The sequence below is a fragment of the Propithecus coquereli genome, unplaced genomic scaffold, assembly GCF_000956105.1.
Source record: "Propithecus coquereli isolate 6110/MARCELLA unplaced genomic scaffold, Pcoq_1.0 Scaffold164, whole genome shotgun sequence".
Lineage (NCBI taxonomy): Eukaryota > Metazoa > Chordata > Mammalia > Primates > Indriidae > Propithecus > Propithecus coquereli.
This window is the reverse complement of record NW_012140969.1, coordinates 2,030,942-2,048,541: the sequence shown is the minus strand read 5'-3', so window position 1 is coordinate 2,048,541 and position 17,600 is coordinate 2,030,942. Positions and strand designations below refer to the sequence as shown.

Genomic DNA, 17,600 nt, shown 5'->3' with positions numbered 1-17,600 from the left:
TCCGCTCCTAGGCATATACCCAAGAGAAAAACATATATGTCCACACAAAAACTTATAATACACAAATGTCCACAGCACCATTATTCCTAACAGCCAAAAAGATGGAAACCCAAACGCCCATGAATAGATGAATAGATACACAAAATGTGCCATAACTATCCAAACAATGGAAAATTATTACGCCATAAAAAGGAATGAAGCATTGATACATGCTACAGCCTGGATTACTCTTGAAAATATGATACTGGATGAAAGAAAACAGACACAAAATGCCACATACTGCATGATTCCATTTATAGGAAATGATCCCATTTATAGGAAGTGTCCAGATTTGGCAAATTCAGAGACAGAAAGGAGACGGGTGGCTGCCCGGAGCTGGGGGTGGGGAATGGCTGCTCAACAGGTACGGCATGGATTAGGGGGGATGGAAACGTTCTGAAATTAGATAGTGGTGATGGTTGCGCAACTCCGTGAATGCGCTAAAAACCACTGAATAGTACACTTCAAAAGGGTGGTGTGTGAATTACATTTCAATAAAGATATGCGAGGGAAAAAAACGGACAGGAGCTCTCTGTGTGCCAACAAGGAAACAGGTCCATCTTAAAGATAAAAAGCCGCTGCCGGCCCATACAAACACTCCCAGGAAGGGCCAAGCCTCTGACTGTGTGTGGCCAGTTCTTATTTCTCCCTCCTGTCTTTTGTCCCCTCTGTGACCCCGATCTTAGCTAGAGCCTCCACTTCTCTGTGCTGTGTCTGACTAACATGGCCCTTCCCCCACCAGCCCGGCTCTGCAAAGTGGCGACCAGGGCTGTTTAGCCCCAGCTGGGTGGCAGCAGCCCAGAGCGGACCCTGGCCACACAGCAGGCTCAGCAGACTTTGCTGAGTGAGTCCCGCTCAGTGATTGAGATACAGATCAATGAGTGTATGCAGAGAGAGGGTGGGTTTCCCAATCACTTACCACACTTACCACTTACCCCTTCTCATGGGGGAGATGGACAAGAACTCAAACAAAGAAATAGGACAATGATGCAAGTGACAAATGCTTCTAAGAAAAATTAAGCGGAGCATGGGGACAGAGTTAACAGGGTGAGGGCATTTTAGCAGAGTGACCAGGGACCACCTCTGTGGAGGCAGCACTTAAGCAGAGCCTGACGGAGCTTGAGGAAGTGAGCCATAGAGCTATCTGAGGCAGAAATAGCATGTGCAAAGGCTCTGAAGTGGGACCGAGCCTGACTTGCTTGAGAGTAGCCAGGAGCTGCAGTGAGGACTTTAACTTCTACCCCAAAGGAGCTGGGAGCCATGGAGGGTTCTGGGCAGAGAAAGGACTTTTTTTTTTTTGAAGAGACAGGGTCTCACTCTGTTGCCAGTGCAGTGGCACAATCAGAGCTCACTGCAACCTCAAATTCCTGGGCTCAAGCAATCTTCCCACCTCAGCCTCTGGAGTGGCTGTGACTACAGGGAGTGCCACTAGACGCAGCTAATCTTTTTTTTAAAATTTTTGTAGAGACAGGGTCCCATTATATTGCCCAGGCTGGTCTCGAACTCCTGGCCTCAAGTGATCCTCCTGCCTTGGCCTACCAAAGTGCCAAGGGATTATAGGCGTGAGCCACCGTGCCCAGCCAGGAAGGACATATTCTTAGCAGGCACCCTCTGTACACTGCACGGAGAACAGCCCAGAGGCTAGGGAAGAGGTGGAAGATACAAGGTACAAGAGTAAGGAGGTAGAGGCTACGCTGGTCCAGGCAGGCGGTGCGGTGGATGGAGAAACACACAGTTACAGAAACTAACAAGGCACTTCTCCGGGTACTGACACATGACAATCTTTTTTGTAAAAATCAACAAGCTGATTTTTAAAATTTTTATTCTTTTACTTTTCATAAGAATTGTTTGCTTTTGAAACAAGCTCATTCTAAAATGTATACATGAAGCCAACAGAACTAGACTAGCCAAAACAATTTTGCAAAACAAGAACAAAGAGGACACACACGGCCTGATTTCAAGACTTACTATAAAGCTACAATAATAAATGTGGTTTCGGCAAAAAGACCCACAGATGAATTTTAAGGAACAGAGAGTCTAGAATGGATAAGCATAAAATTGATTTCCGCCAAAGGCAACTTAATAGAGAAAGGATGGTCTTTTCAATAAATAGTATTTTAAAAAATTGGACCTTCATATACCAAAAAATTTATTTCCAAGGACATATGCAAAATAAGAAAAAGAAAAAAAAGGAAAGAAAAAAAATGAACATATACCAAAAAATAAAAGTAAAAAATTAAAACCTCAACTTATACCTCACAAGTCATATAAAACTTCAATCAAAATGGCTTGTACTTCTTCTGAGCCATGCAGACATACACAGGTTTATATCAGCATTATTCATGATCACCAAAAACTGGCGACAACCCCATGTCCTTCAGGGAGTGTGGATGGTTCAACAAACCGCCGTCCAGCCCTACCATGAAATATTCCTGGGGAATAAAACGGAATGAACTATTAATGAATACAAACTGGACGGCTCTCAAATGCGTTATGCTGAGCGGAACAAGCCGGAATCAAAAGGCTGTATGAGTCCATTTATGTGACATTCTGGAAAAGTCAAAACCATGAGGATAGAGAACGGATCGGTAGCTGCCAGGTGCCGAGGGTCCGGGAGGGGGTGACTTCAAAGGGGTATGGGAGGGAGATTTTGGGGGGTGATGGGAGTGTTCTGTATCGTCATTGTAGTGGTGATTATACAACTGTTGGCATTTGTCAAAACTTGTAGAACTCAACACTTAAAACGGGTGATTTTACTGTACCTAAATTATACCCCCAGGGAACAAAAAAAAAACAACTAATGAGCGAGCTCTCTATGTGTTGATACACTAAGATCTCCAAGAAATACTTTTAAGTAACAAGCTCACTGTGCAGAAGAGGGTATAAATCAGTGTACGGGAGAGGGCAGAATAAGACACATTTGTATTAACATTTGCTTCAATATGCATGGGGAAAGTGATGGAAACTAGGAAGCCAGGCTTCTTTCTCCAACTTTTATGACATTTTTAAATCTTGTTGTCATGTGGCTGTATTACCTATTCAAACCATCACATTAAAACGAGACCCCATCTCTACAAAAAATTAAAAATGTACCCAGGCACGGTGGCTCAGGCCTGCAATCCCAGCACTTTGGGAGGCTGAGGCGGGAGGATCGCTGAGGCCAGGAATTTGAGGTTGCAGTGAGCTATGATCATGCGCCACTGCGCTCCAGCCTGGGCAACAGAGCAAGAGCCTGTCTTTAAAAGAAAAGAAAAGAAAAGAAAAGAAAGAACCCTCTATGCTTCCAAAGCATATGAAAAAGAGAAGAATAGTAACTTTCCAGTGGAGAAACCTGGCAACCCCACCATAGCCAAGGTCAACGTCACCAGCGATAACTCCTGTTGATATCACGTACCCCGACAGGATTCGAAGACAAGAAGGGCGCCTCCCCGATATTGCCTTCTTCCCCCAAACTGACGACCCCAGGCTAACCATGAGAAAATGCCACATAAGCTCAAATCGAGGGGCATTCTATGAAATGCCAAGGTCATAAAAACCAAGGAAAGAGTGAGGCATTGTCCCAGACCAGATTTAAGGAGGCACGACAAATAAAGGCAATGTGGGATGATCCTGAGACAGAAAAAGGACACAGCGGCAGAAACTGAAGAAATCTACACAATCTGCCCTTCTCGCTGGTAACATACCAAGGTTAATTTCCTACTGTGAGAACTGTACAATCAGGGGAAGCTGAGTGGAGGAGAAAGGGGAGGTCTCTGTACTATCTTTGTAACTTTTCCATAAATTTCAAGCTAATTTATTTTCTGTAAATCTATAATTATTCCAAAGTAAAAAGCTGATTAAAAACAAAATGAAAACAAAAAGGCAAACGCCCTTGGAGGCACTAAATAGCCAGGACTTGGAACAAGTAGGTCACATTCTGATGAGATTTGGGCTGTGAAGCCAGAGGGTAGAGTCGCACTGGGTGGGTCGGCAGAGGGGACTCCCACTTAGAAACATAGAAAGATCTGCAGTGAGGCATGGTGGCCCACACCTGTAGTCCCAGAGGTGGGAGGATTGCTTGAGGCCAGGAATTTGAGACCAGCCTGGGCAACACAGCGAGACCCCACCTCCTAAGGGGGGGAAAAAAAAGAAAAAGAAAAAAGATCTGGCACACTGGTAGAGGTGGTTCCCGTGCAAAGGGCAGTACAAATCTCCGCCTTACTCTGTCCACTTTCAGATAGAGTGAATTATTTTTTTTTTACAATGAGTAAACAGTTGAATAATTCCTATAATTAGAAAAAAGTTTAAAAATCAGGCCAGCGCATCATTTTTCAGTGCTGGGAGTATATTCCAGATGAGGCCTCTGTACCTCAGAAAGCAGCCTGCCCTGAGCTCCCTGCCAACCTCTGCCAGGCAGTGCCACCAAGCAGTGCCACTGGGGCATACGTTGCAGAAGCCGCGTTTCCGTCTGACCAGCTTCCGCCCAGACGACGGGGAGCTCAGTGTTGCAAGACACGAAGACACACCAACCGAAACCACAGGAAGACTCCCTCGAGCTGAGCCAGTGGCTTGCGGCTCCAGTCACAGCCCCTGATCTTGATTTACGGATCCCCGGCTCTCCCTTGCCCCACCAGACGGAAACGACCAGCTTCCAAAGGCACTGTCCTCATAGCTGGCAGGTTCCGGATCGCAGCGCCAGCTGGGAGGTCTCCCAGACGAGGAGGATGCGACCCCCTAGAAGAATCCTGTCTATCAGCACAGGAGACAGAGGCCCTGTGGCCAGGACAGATGGAACTGTGTCCCAGTCCCCCCGGGGGCTTCCTCTAGGGCTGGCCTGGTCGTGCCAGGGCGTATCACCCGGCAGGCGGGGTCGCCCCAGCTGGGGACTGTTCTCCCCACTCGGCTGGCCCGCCAGGCTAGCAGCCCTGAAAGGCTCTTATCACTGGGAAAATGTGTCATGGGCCGTCTCCAGGGCGCCTCCTCCTTCGTCTGGGTGTGGGGGTGTCACCAGGGCCCTGGACAGCTCTGCTGGCCTCCTGTCCACAGCCCCATGTGTATGTGGTCAGAGTGGCATGAGGTTTTATCCAAGAGTCCTCCCTTAACAAAGAGAGCAGTGGTGCCCACTCCTGCCAGGGCCACCTGGCACCCAGGCAGGCAGCAAGAGCCAGAGGGGGCATCCCACAGGTGGCTGTACCGGGCATCACTCGCCACAGCCCAGCGAGGGGACCCTGCTGGCCCATCTTTACAGGCCAGGAAGCCAGCCCGGAGAAACACCCACGCGGCCCGACCTCGGGTCTCAGCCTGTAATTATCACCCTTTCTATCAACACGGGCCAATCTCAGCCCGCCGCGAAGGAAGATGTCCCTGTGTCGGGGTCCCCGCATCCCCAGGCAGGCTGTGAACCCCCAAAGGCGAGTCCCAGGTCTGATCTCTCCTCCTGTCCCCTGGAATGAGCACAAAGGTACAAGGAGCTCAGCGGGTCACCTCTCTGCTTCTGCCCATCCTTGTCACCCCAGCAGGAAGACCGGCCACTGCCGCCTCCTCCGAGTATCCCCTGACCACCGTTTCTGCTCCGAGGCTCCCAGTACAGGTGTCCACCCTGCACACTGTCCCACCCATCTGCCACTAGAATGTGCCTCTGGGGGTCAGGAGCTTCTGGTCTCCCTTGCTGCGACGTCCCCACTCCAACCCCGCCTCAGCCCCTGCCAGGGCGGCGTCACTCTCCGCTGAGGACAAACGTGCTGAGTCAACAAGTGGGTGGAGAGGGGGCTTGGAGACTCCCAGCTGCCTCGTCCATACAGGGGGCGACCCCAGGGGACACACAGTACTCAGCACCTGGCACACAGGGATACTGCCGAAGACACGGAAGGTTGGAAACTCTGACCAAGCCAGCGGTGACGTACAGGCCAGCCGGTCTCAGGGCCAAGGCTCTGGGTTCAAGTCTAACCACTCAAAACCCCAGCATCTTGGGCAAGCCCTGTGCCTCCATTTCCTCCTCTGTAAGCAGGTTCAAGCACCGGCCTCGAAGCGGGTGGGGCGCCTTGTGCCAAGGCCCCAGCGAGGATCACAGCACAAGGAAGGTGCTATAATCTATCGCTGGGACAGGCACAGCGACTCCTCCATGCCACCCCTGTCACCTCCATCCCTTACCCCTCGGGGGCAGTCAGGGTGCTCCAAGCGGCAGTTACGAATACACCAACAAGGAAAGACCTGGAAGACGTGCCGAGTAGTTGGAAACCCATTTGTTGAATGACATGAATGGGTGACCCCGGTTTTGGAAGGAAAACACACTGAAAAAGAACCACCCGTAACGTAACAGTGAGTGCTATATGTTGACATTCTCTACAGGCAACGACGCGTGTGGCACGTCCATACGTACAAACACACGAAGAGGGGTCTGGCAGGGTATACCTCAAAATGACAATGGCATTCCCGCGTGGAGCTGGGAGGAGAGGGTGGGCGATGTGTTCTTCCCCGTCTGTAACGGTTTCCCTTTTCACTAGAATGCTGTCCCCTCGCTCTACTTGCACAATGAAAATTTAGCAAAAGCAGGCATCTGACGCGCAGCGTCCTGACTCTCATGTGCCTTCTGCACCCAGCAGGCAGGGCATGTGTCTCTGTGTCTCCTGTTCCCTCCTTGCAGGGCGGGCTCCACTGCAGGGCACCCACCCCGACGGCCCCATCTGAAGCAGCCCCCCTTTCTCTCCCCCTGCCCAGCGCAGTGTGAAGACAATCGCTTCTCGTCTTCAGAATGCTCTTGTTCATTTAACTGGTCACCTGTTCTGTGTCCAGCTCGGTCTCCACTGGGTCCCCAGCACCTGGCATGCCAGTCGGACACACAACTAACAACCTCAAAGCATCCCAAATGCCAGGAGTCACTCTATTCGCAATCTCAGCCCCGTCCTTGGTACGAATGCCATGGTGGCCCTGCTGCCAACAGGCAGGGTCCACACCTTCCCATCCCTGCTGTCCCCAGATATCCAGCTCTAGAGGACACAGACCCAATGCAAGCTGCAGCTCCTGTACTCCTCCTTGTGTCTTCAGGCCAGTGCCCCCATCTCTGGCCTCAGTTTCCCCACCTGTAAACCAGGGATGCTAAGAGCAGAAGCTGCCCCCAGCTCCAGGGCTGCTCGGACACATGGTCCGATTTTACACTTAAGTCCCCGTGCATGGCACAGAGTCATTCTCCATCAAGAGCAGCTCTCAATATGTCACAAGCAACCAGGAGCAGATGAAACTGAAATAGTCACCCAGCTCCCTGTGCAAGCTAAGGGTGACTCCACGGGGGAAAATTCCCAACCACCCAGCAGGGACTCAGCTCCCAATAGTAAGGGAAAATCCAAAACACACCCAGAAGCAGGCATCTTCCCTCTCGCGTGCCATCTCGCTTAGAAGGCAGGGCCACTCTTTCCCTCTATTCAGATTGTAGCTAATGCCCTACAAGTATCTCATTATTGGCTCGAATTTTTCCAAAGCTTTGACACAATGCGGGCTTAATTACAGCATGTAGTTGGCAACCCCAGGAAATTAAGGTTTAGATGACATTCTCATTTTTTTTTTTCCCCAGCAGTTGCGGAGCCTATAATTTCAGCGTTTTCATTCAAATCGGGCAAAAGCTTGGCAGATGTGGCTCTGAGCCAAATGCAACCACTGGGAGAGAGGCAGGGTTCCATTCGGTGGCCAGCCCCTTCCTCCCAGGCTACCTTGGAAAGCTCTGAATCTAGAAACCTGAATCTAGAAACGAGGCCATCCTCTGCCCTCACCCAGAACCAAACCAGCTTATTACCAGGGATTTCAGTGCTGTGTACCTAGCGAAAACCATTACCAACGGACAAATAACCCCGAAAAGGCACTTAGACAGTCCAGAGCTGACCTTTGAAGAAATCTGTCTTTCTGGTTATAAACATAATCCCCAAATGAGCAAAAACAAACCAAGAATCACGTGGGGAAACAATTCACGTGTGGGGTTAGGGTGGTGTACATCTTTCCGGGCTTTTGACTAAGGAAATGCAACTTTAAAAAAAAAAAAAAAAGAAAGAAGATGGGATCACATGGCCCATTCAGTCTGGCACCTAACAGGTCTTACTCAGCTTTCTGGGTCATTAAATATTCTTCTAGATCCCTCCCAGTAGCTATTCCACAGTCGGTTGTCTGGACGCACTGTTTGTCTGGCCAAATCCCCTTTTGTTGGACGTCTTTGCTCCCAGTTTCCCACCGCCATACGCAAAATGGGTGTAAATATCTCTCACGGCCAAATTATTTGTTTGCAGCCACAATTCCCGTTTAAAAATGAACCAGGAACAGCCTCCAGCCAACCTTTTAAGATCTGGGGAACAGGATGTGCGTCAGCGTCCTGACCGTGGCTGTACACACTCCAGTTACGCGTGTGTGTTATGTGTGCACGCGACATGAAGTGTCACTTACAAGACCAAAGTAGTGATGAGTTCCCTTTCTTTAAGGAAAAAGAAATTAACAATCATCAGAGTTCCGATCCAGGCTAAAGGAAGATAGAGCCAACCATCTAAATCACAAAAGTCACCCATTTCACGAAGATTTGCACATGTGATTCTCAGTTCACGAGGTAGAGACGGTCGTGATGCCATTTCCAGAGGAGGAAACTGAGGCCGAGAGAAGTGAGGTCACTCATTTGGTGTGTGGCAGCACCAGAAACAGCCACATTCCCACAGACATTTCTGGAATCTTCCTGTCCCTGCTGGCCCAAGTACTACAGACCACCTGGGCAGAACCTTCCACGGCACTTCCAAGGTGGAATTTGCTTCTGCCCAAATGCAAACAGAAGCCATCATTTCCAAGTGGCTCTAAACTCCTAAGATCTGTTAAGGGCCAAACCAGCCCAGGGGGCAGATCACGTGACTCTCGGTCTAGCAAGGACGTGAGCCAAGAGTCATCTGACACGCATTGGTCTGGTGCCCACCAAGGAGCAGGCAGTGCCTCTGAGGATGACCCACATCTCCCTGGTTCCAGACCAGCCTGAGCAAGAGTGAGACCCTCATTTCTCCAAAAATTAGAAAAATTAGCCAGGCATGGTGGCACGTGCCTGTAGTCCCAGCTACTCAGGAGGCTGAGGCAGGAGGATCGCTCGAGCCCAGGAGTTTGAGGCTGCAATGAGCTATGATGACACCACTGCACTCTACTCAGGCGACAGAGCGAGACCTTATCTCAAAAAAAAAAAACAAAAACCCACAAACAAAATGTAGTGTTCCCCACGAGGAGCTATCCCATATCATATTCCTTTAACCTTTTTTTCCATCATACTTGTCACCTTCTGCCGTATTTCTCCTTTATCTGCCCCTGTGGAAAGGCCAGCTCCCCCGGGGCAGGGGTTTTGGTAACTTGCTCAGGGCCACGTCCCTAGGCACACAGGAAAAGTGCTCAGAAAACAGTTTTCAATGAACAAATGAACAATACCCGATGTTTTGAGTGCTTTTTCTATGCTTCGCACTGTCCCCAGCGCTGCAAATGGTCTCACTGAATCCCTATTCAATCCTAAGAAAGAAGTGCTGGTACAATTTCCATTTTGAACAGGAGGGACGAAGTCCCTGGCCCAAGATCTCACAAGCATGCAGTGACAAGGCACCAGGCGGCTTTATCAGCCCTACGAGTTGGAAGAGATCCTATCTGCTGTGTTAACAGCCAGGTTTCCTCGCTGAGGAAATTGAACCTCATAGAGGGGAACCTCACAAGACTGAAGCCAGCGTGTGCGGTGTGAGCTGGGGGCCCCAGGTCTTCCCGCTCTTCTCTAGATGTGGGGCTGGGAGGGCTGGGGAATTCCTAAGCCCCTCCCAAGCTCTTCCCTCGTGCCAGCTCCTGAGGTTGAATGACAAGTGTCAAGAGGGAGCCATGCCCTTCTCCTTAGGGCTTCGAGTCTATCTGCTGGGACAGGGCAGATAAACCAGGGACGTCAAACTCAAAGGTTTCCGGGGGCATGAGGCTCCAAGCAAATGTCAGCTGGGCCTGGGTGGTGCTAGGGAGTGGTGGTGACTGGCAGCTCAAGCGACCACTCCTAGTCTGCCAGGACAGTGGCTGCGGCTTCTGAAATCCAAGTGGTTGGTGCCATGAGGCATGTGGGCCCCGCTTGGCCAGATGGTGCTTCTAACAGCAGTGGTCACCGGTGCAGGACCCAGGCACTCAGGATATACTCACTCATCCAGTCCCCGGGCGGGGGGTGTCCAGTGATCACCCCCATCTTCCAGGAAAGGAACCTGAGGCCCAGAGAGCCAAAGTCACACAGTCAACCACGGTGGAGCCAGGCCTTGGGCTCAGGGCCTGTGTGCTCCACAACTAAACTCCAAAGACCTGGGTGCATTCTAGCACCACGGAAATCTGGATTTTGATGTGAAACCTAATTTTTAAACATTGGCAGCTCATTAAAAACAGGTTTCTAAATGTAACGCAGGTGAAACAAAAGACCCGGCAGGCAGGCAGCCCCCGGGGCCAGCAATCTGCAAACCCCCCCAACACACACACACACACACACACACACACAACCACAGAACTGTACAGGGCTGAGCTAACTGAGCCATTCCCATTCGGTTCACGTTCTTAGAAAATCCGCAAGGAGGGGGCAATGACAATGACACGAAGCAGCCTGTGTAGACACCCCAGGTGCCTGGCCTGGCCACAGGCCCTTGACACACTCTCCCGTTCACACCTGGCAGTCAGCCAAGATGCTCACGGTACACATCCCCAGTGCCAGGGAGGAAGCATGTTCTTGGCTCAGTTTGGCCAAATTCACAAGGAAGTAGCGAGTGGGATTCCAAGTGAGGCATTGAATTAATGCTTTTAACAAGCAAATTCTATAAGGTTGCCACAGGAGCCAGCTCGGTAGTAGCTGGCAGCCCCCAGATGCCAGGGTGGGCAGGAGGGAAAAGCGATGGGCAGAGGGAATGAGGAGAGGTGGGGATGGGAGGGAGACCTGTGTTCCCAACCCAGGGCCCCCAATTCCTCACTAACAGCCAAGAGCGCTCTGTTCAGCTCTCTGAGCCTCGGTTTCCCAGTCTGTAAAACGGGGATCATAGCAATGCCACCCTCATCACGCTAAAGTGAAAGTACTTGTGCCAGGCGCTGTGCTAAGCAAGCATTTCAATGGCACCATGTCGCTGCATCCTTGTAACAGTCTTGTTGAGGGATCATTGCCCCATTTTTAGAAGGGGAAACTGAGGCTTGGAGACACTAACCTGTGCAAGATCACAAGGCAAATAAAACAGAGCTTTGCAGATGCCCCCACCAGAAGGCTGGGCAGGAAGGAAGATTGCCACTCAGAGGGGCTCCCAGCCCAGCCTGAGACAGGCCAGCCCTGGGTGACCCCAAGTCCACACCTTTCCGCCACAGCAGACAGACGGCAATGTGCCAGAGACAAAGCAGCAAAGAAGGAAATTCACGTCCCCTGGGAGCAAAGCCCCAGAGCTCTGGACAGCAGGGGCAGGGCTGGGCATCCAGCCGGGCTCTGCGCTGTGCCAGCCTGGTGGCCTTGGGTGAACAGTGAGTCCTTCCAGCTCATCTCGAAGATAGGGATGATAACAGAACCTCCACCCTACTCGTTCACCGTGGGATTCAAGATGCCCAACCAAGAAAGAACCCAGTGTGGGGCCGGCTGGACTAACATGAGCCCTTAGCACTGATACCAGCAATAATAACAATAACAATGATGACAAGGAGGAGGAGGAGGTTATCATCTGGCAGCCACACCTTCACAAATGGAGTACTTCCTGGAACGCAGAAGTAGCCGCCCATCTGGGAGATGGAAAGGCCAGTGGGGAGGGGAGGACTTCTCATTCAATTGCTTCCTGAATCCTGGAAACAGCCCAGGGAGTGGAATTTGCCCACCGGACAGGTGGGCACACTGAGGCTACTCAGGGCTTCCCAGGGAAGGCTACATTCCAGTCCTTGCCACTGAGGCCTGATCGGGCAAGAAGCCCCTTCCCAGGCTGCAAGGAAGGCCTGTGATTTGCAGGCTGTAGCTGGGGGCTGGCCCCTGCGTTCCCTGGAGCACCTTGACATGGACCAGGAAAGAATCCTAGAGAAAGTTCTCTCCAGGGTTCTACTTCCAACTGGGAGGGAAAGGAGGGGTTCAAGCTTTATCCTTAAGCTCCCTTCTCCCCTCCACCTTCTCCCCACTCCCTGCCAGAAGGGCTGGGCCAGACAGTCAAAGGCAGCGACAGGCAGACTAGGAGAGGGACAGACACCAAGTGGGATAGACAGACAAACAGAAGGATTCACTTGGAAGAAAGGAACCAGCGTTCACCAAGCTGAAGACTCAGCCTGCGAGACTGGACAACAGGGTCTCCTAGGGTCCAGCCAGCCACTCAGACAGTGGAGGCCAGTTGGGGCCACCCCCTACAGTGAGACTGCTAAGTGCTTAAGTCTGTGAGAGGCATGGATGGGCGGCCAAACAGCAGAGGTCACCCTAGACAACTAGCCAGACAGCAGGGGGTCGCCAGGTGGGACAGGACAGATGGACAGCCAAATGGTGGGGCGGAGGGTACCTGCCCAGGACACAGACACAGCCAACCAGGGGGCGGAGGCTGCTCCAGATAAATGAACAGCCAGCCAGACTGCAGGGGTCGTCCCGATAAATACCTAGGCAGCAAGTTTCACCACAAGAGACACCCAGACAGAGAAGAAGGTGAATCTACCCCTGACCCACAAGCGACCAGATGGCACAGTTCACGCACAAAAGCTGGGACCAGACAGACGGCAAGAGTCCACTGCACCTCTTGTCCCACGGCTCCCGGCCTGTGAGACCGCGCCTGGGGCCTCGGCCGGCTCCCAGCCCCTGCAGGGCGACCTCCGCCCGGGGTGAGCCGCAGGACCCGCCTCCCTGTCCCCGTCCCCGTCGCGGGCACGCAAGCGCCGCAGTTACGCCGGCGGCGCAGGGCGCGCCATTCCCGGTCCGCCCTCCGCGCCCTAGGCCGCCGCCCGCCCGCCCGCGGTCCCCGGCGCGCTCGCTCACCGGCCCACGAAGTTCTCCAGCACCGAGCTCTTGCCGGCGCTCTGGCCGCCCACCACAGCGATCTGCGGCAGGTCCAGGTGGCAGCTCTGGCCGATGGAACTGAAGGCGTCCTGCAGCTTGTTGACCAGCGGGATCAGCTCTTCCATCCCGCGGTTGCCCATGGCGCCGGCAGCTCCCGGCCCGAGCGCCCCGCGCTCCCCGCCCGCTCCCGACCCTCAACGACCCGACCCCCCGGCGTCTATGGCCGTTGCTCCACGCCCGCCCGGGCCTCGGCGCGACGCCCGCTCCCGGCTCGGCCTCACGGTCGCCGCCTCATCCGGTTCTCAGGCGACACCCGACCCGAGCGACCTCCCGCCCCGGGCCCGGGGCTGCGCCCAAAGCCCTCGTGCCGCCTCCGATTGACCGACGGCACAGCCACTCAGAGACATGAACCAATGAAAGCGAAGCACGGGCCTCCGGCTGAGTAAGCCTTCCCGCTGGGGACCGTCTCACGGGCTCATTGGACGAAAGAACCGTCACTGTTGTGCAAGAACCAATAGCTGCGGATAACGATTTGTCAACGCCGGTAGGCGGTGTTTCGGGAAAAGGCATATTGGTTCCGCCCATTGGCTGAGTCCGACTGTCTCATTGGCTGGAAGACCCACCAGTCGAAAAAGTTGGCCAATGGTGTTAGGAATCAATCTTTACACATTGATTTGTCACTTGACACTACCTAGTTCCCTAAGAATTTCCCATTGGCTTATATAAATATCACTTCGTTCCTTCAGCCAACAAGGCAAAAGAGGGCGGGTTTTAACATCAGAATCTTGACTCTGATTGAAAATTGTATCTGTCAATCCCAGAAAGTCCCGTTCTTCCCTGTGATTGTAGGATGTCTTCAACAGACTTCCGAAGTGCAGGAAAAGACCCACAGTACTCGCCGAAGGGCGACACCTCGTGGTGGGACCCGGTAATCGCCACTTCTGAGTTTCCGGGCTCTGGAGAAAACTACAAGTCCCAGAATGCATCTTTGCTCCCGGCCCGCAAACCAGCTCTGGGAGCAGGGGCGCAATGCGCTTTGCAGAGGGGATGAGGCGATGCTAGGGTTTCCCAGGGAGAGAACCCACTAAAGTCACGCCTCCACGCCTTGGCAAATGCTTAGCCCTTTCTGCTCACGTGCCGCTTCTTCATCTTTAGAGCACCATGGACTTTTTTTTTTTTCTTTTTTTAAAAGACAGCATTTCACTCTGTCCTCCAGGCTGGAGTGCAGTGGAACGATCATAGCTCACTGCAGCCTCTATCCTCCTGCCTCAGCCTCCTGAGTAGGTGGGACTACAACCCGGCGCCACTACACTCAGCTAATAATGTTTCGTACTCTTTCTAGAGATGGGGCCTGTGTTGCCCAGGCTAATCTAGAATTTCTGAACTCAGGAGATCCTCCCACCTCGGCCCCCCAAAGTGTTAGCATTAATAGAAAAAATGATCTCAGTTAGATCCTGGGCCTGTTTATTTACTGGGTGATTGCTGTGGTCTGACTGCTTGTGACTCCCCAGGCCTCATATGTTGCCAATATTATGTTATCTGGAGGTGGGAGCAGTCCGGAGGTGATTAGGTCATAAGAGCAGAGCCCCCATGAATGGCATTCAGGCTCTTGTAAAAGAGACCCCAGAGAGCTGACTTGCCCCTTCGACCATCTGAGGTTACAGAGAAAACATGGCCATCTAGGACGCAGGTCCTAGCCAGACACTGATTAGCTCTGACTGGCACTTAGCTCTGACTCTCCCAGGCTCCAGAACTGTAAGAAATAAATTTCTGCTGATTTTACTTTTATAGAGACGGGGTCTTGCTTTGTTGCCCAGGCTGCACTGCAGTGGCATCATCATAGCTCACTGCAGCCTTGAAGTCCTGGGCTCAAGCGATCCTCCTGCCTCAGTCTTGTGAGTAGTTGGGACTATAGACCCAAGCCACCACACCTGGCTGATTGTTTTTTTAATATTTTTGTAGAGATGAGATCTCTGTTGGCCAAGCTGGTCTTGAACTCCTAGCCTTAAGCAATCCTCCTGCCTCAGTCTCCCAGAGTACTGGGATTAAACCACACCAGGCCAATTTCTGTTGTTTATAAGCCACCCAGTTTATGGTATTTTGTTATAGTAGCCTGAACAGACTAAGACAGTGATAATGACCAAATGACTTCATTCTTCTGAACCTCAGTGTCCTTCTCTATAAAGTGGGAACATAAATATTAAATACACATATAACATAAACATTAAATACACATGACAGCCACTTAGAACAGTGCCAGGCACAGTGGGGGCACCTGCTAGATCACACCTATTGTCACTGTGTTTACGGGGAGTGAGATTGGGCCACATATTTGCAGAGTCAAGGGTAAGAGTGTGAGCACTAAAGCCTAGCCATCACTCCTCGATGGTAATGACCTTGAGCAAGCTACTTCCCATCCCCGGCCTGTTTCTTCACCTGCAAAAATGGGGATGACAGCAGTAGCCACCTCCAGGGTGGCAGGAGGACCTGGGCCACAGGAAAAGGGATGCAGCTCCCACTCTGGGGGCAAATCCTACATGCTGGGCTGTGCTCAGTCGTTTCTAGTCCCCAGCTGCCACCATGCTTGTTTGTCATTATCAGTCAGAAGGGGAGCTACCCAGGCACAGTGACGCTGAGACCAGGTAGGGGACCAAGACAAACCACCTCAGCAAGAAGACACAGACACACTCTTTAAGTTAGAATAAAAAAACCTTCCAAAAAAAAAAAAAAACCGTTCGGTATGCTCCAGCCCCTTCCTCCCTTCCCCGATGCCAGATCAGTCCAGTGTGATTCCCACAGAAGCCAGGGCTTCGGTGGCCCAGGTGGGACAGAGGGTGGGGTCCCCGTACATGGTGCCCATGAAGTTGCGCACGAACTCAGGGAAGCGCTTCTCCACGATGCTGGCGCGCATGGCGCTCATCAGCTGCAGCTGCAGGGAGAGGGTGTCAGCATCAGCAACTGGCACCAGGGAGGCCCCTGACCACCCCTTCCCTGCCCCGGGGCACTGGCCCACCTGGTAGGCGATGTTGTGCACAGTGAGGTGGTGCAGGGCGGCTGTGTTGTCGCTGTGCAGCAGTGCGTGCAGGAACGCCCGGCTGTGCCTGCGGACGAGGACGGCGCCGCAACTCAGCGGAGCCCGCCCTGTGCCCCTCCACACCCTCTCCCCTCCTCAGCGCCCCCACCGCCATCCTGCCTACTTCTGGCAGGTCGGGCAGGTACACTCGGGGTCTATGGGGCCGAAGTCCTTCTCAAACAGCTTCTTCTTCAACTGCAGGTTCCCGGTGGGCACCAGGGCGGAGCCAAAGCGCTAGGGGAGGAGGGGAAGGCCAGTCAGGCAGGTCTCCACTCTCCCCAACCCCACCCCTACCTTAACCCCCCAACCCCTATCCCCCAACCCTATCGCCCTCTCTGCCCCCGCCCAGGGCCTCACCGCAGTCCGCGTGGGGAAGACACAGTCAAACATGTCGCATCCAAGAGCCACGCAGACCACCAGATCCGTGGCATAGCTGGGGAGGGGAGCAGAGAGCCTCTAGCCCTGGGCCCCAGCTTCCCAGGCCCCCTCCCAACATCAACTCCCCTGGACTGGGCCACTTTGCCTCAGGACTGCCCCCAGGGGACAGCCAAGCGCTCCTTAGTCTCCTCTCCGAGCAGGGCAGGGGTTCCCCAGGAATCTGCTCCCCACAGGCAAGGCTCTGTCTCCCTTTTAACGTACCCGACCCCCATCAGGTATCGGGGCTTGTCCTTAGGCAGCCGGGAGGTGCTCAGAGCCACCATCTTCCAGAACTGGGCCTTGCTCTCCCCACCGCTCAGGCCACCGATGGCGAAGCCGGGCACATCCCTCTTGGTCATCTCTGAGGGTACATGGTAAGGTGAGGGGTGACCAGACAAGAAGCAACGTGCCTTGCCCTCATCCCCAGGGAGGACCCTGCCAGACCCTGCACCGTCCCTCAGGGAGAGATAGAGAGAGACACACACAGGCAGATGGTCTGTCTGGGAGGAGGGGTCGGCTGGTGATCTCAGCTTCTGTTTACTGAGTGCCTGCCTTATGCAAGACCCTCTCCTTCAACCCTCAGCAGAAGCACTCCCTTAGCTGAAACCTTTGGAGCCAGATGTGTGTCCGAATTTTCCAGATTTGAGGACAGTGAACATCCCATATGTTGAGTAATAGCTGGTCATCAAATACCATAACATTTCTGCAAAAAATATGTGAAGCTTGCCAGGCCTACGCTTTGGTGGCCCAAGGCAGGAGGATCACTTGAGGCCAAGAGTTTCAAACCAGACTGGGCAACAAGACGCTACAAAAAATTTTTTAAAAAAAATTTACAGGTCAGGCCGGGCCCAGTGGCTCACGCCTGTAATCCCAGCACTCTGGGAGGCCGAAGAGGGCGGATCGCTCGAGGTCAAGAATTCGAGACCAGCCTGAGCAAGAATGAGACCCCATCTCTACTAAAAATAGAAAGAAATTAGCTGGACAACTAAAAATATATAGAAATAATTAGCTGGGCATGGTGGTGCATGCCTGTAGTCCCAGCTACTTGGGAGGCTGAGGCAGGAGGATCGCTTGAGCCCAGGAGTTTGAGGTTGCTGT

At 52.7% G+C, this 17,600-nt stretch overlaps 2 protein-coding genes across 9 annotated transcripts in view; both read right to left on the bottom strand.

The window, feature by feature from the left end:
* Positions 1–13,370, bottom strand: part of DNM2 (dynamin 2) — a 77,849-nt gene extending 64,479 nt beyond the window's left edge. For all 8 annotated transcript variants that reach the window (XM_012641297.1, XM_012641290.1, XM_012641292.1 and 5 more), the window contains exon 1: positions 12,992–13,370. In XM_012641297.1, coding sequence (XP_012496751.1) covers positions 12,992–13,152 — 161 coding nt within the window. In that variant the 5' untranslated portion in view covers positions 13,153–13,370. The remainder of the gene's footprint in view (positions 1–12,991) is intronic.
* A 2,332-nt stretch (positions 13,371–15,702) lies between these two features.
* QTRT1 (queuine tRNA-ribosyltransferase 1) overlaps positions 15,703–17,600 on the bottom strand; it is a 5,862-nt gene continuing 3,964 nt past the window's right edge. The window contains exons 6-10 of the mRNA XM_012641321.1: positions 16,725–16,863; positions 16,443–16,518; positions 16,210–16,319; positions 16,026–16,113; positions 15,703–15,941 (exon numbers count right to left, since the gene is read on the bottom strand). Coding sequence (XP_012496775.1) covers positions 15,789–15,941; positions 16,026–16,113; positions 16,210–16,319; positions 16,443–16,518; positions 16,725–16,863 — 566 coding nt within the window. The 3' untranslated portion in view covers positions 15,703–15,788. The remainder of the gene's footprint in view (positions 15,942–16,025; positions 16,114–16,209; positions 16,320–16,442; positions 16,519–16,724; positions 16,864–17,600) is intronic.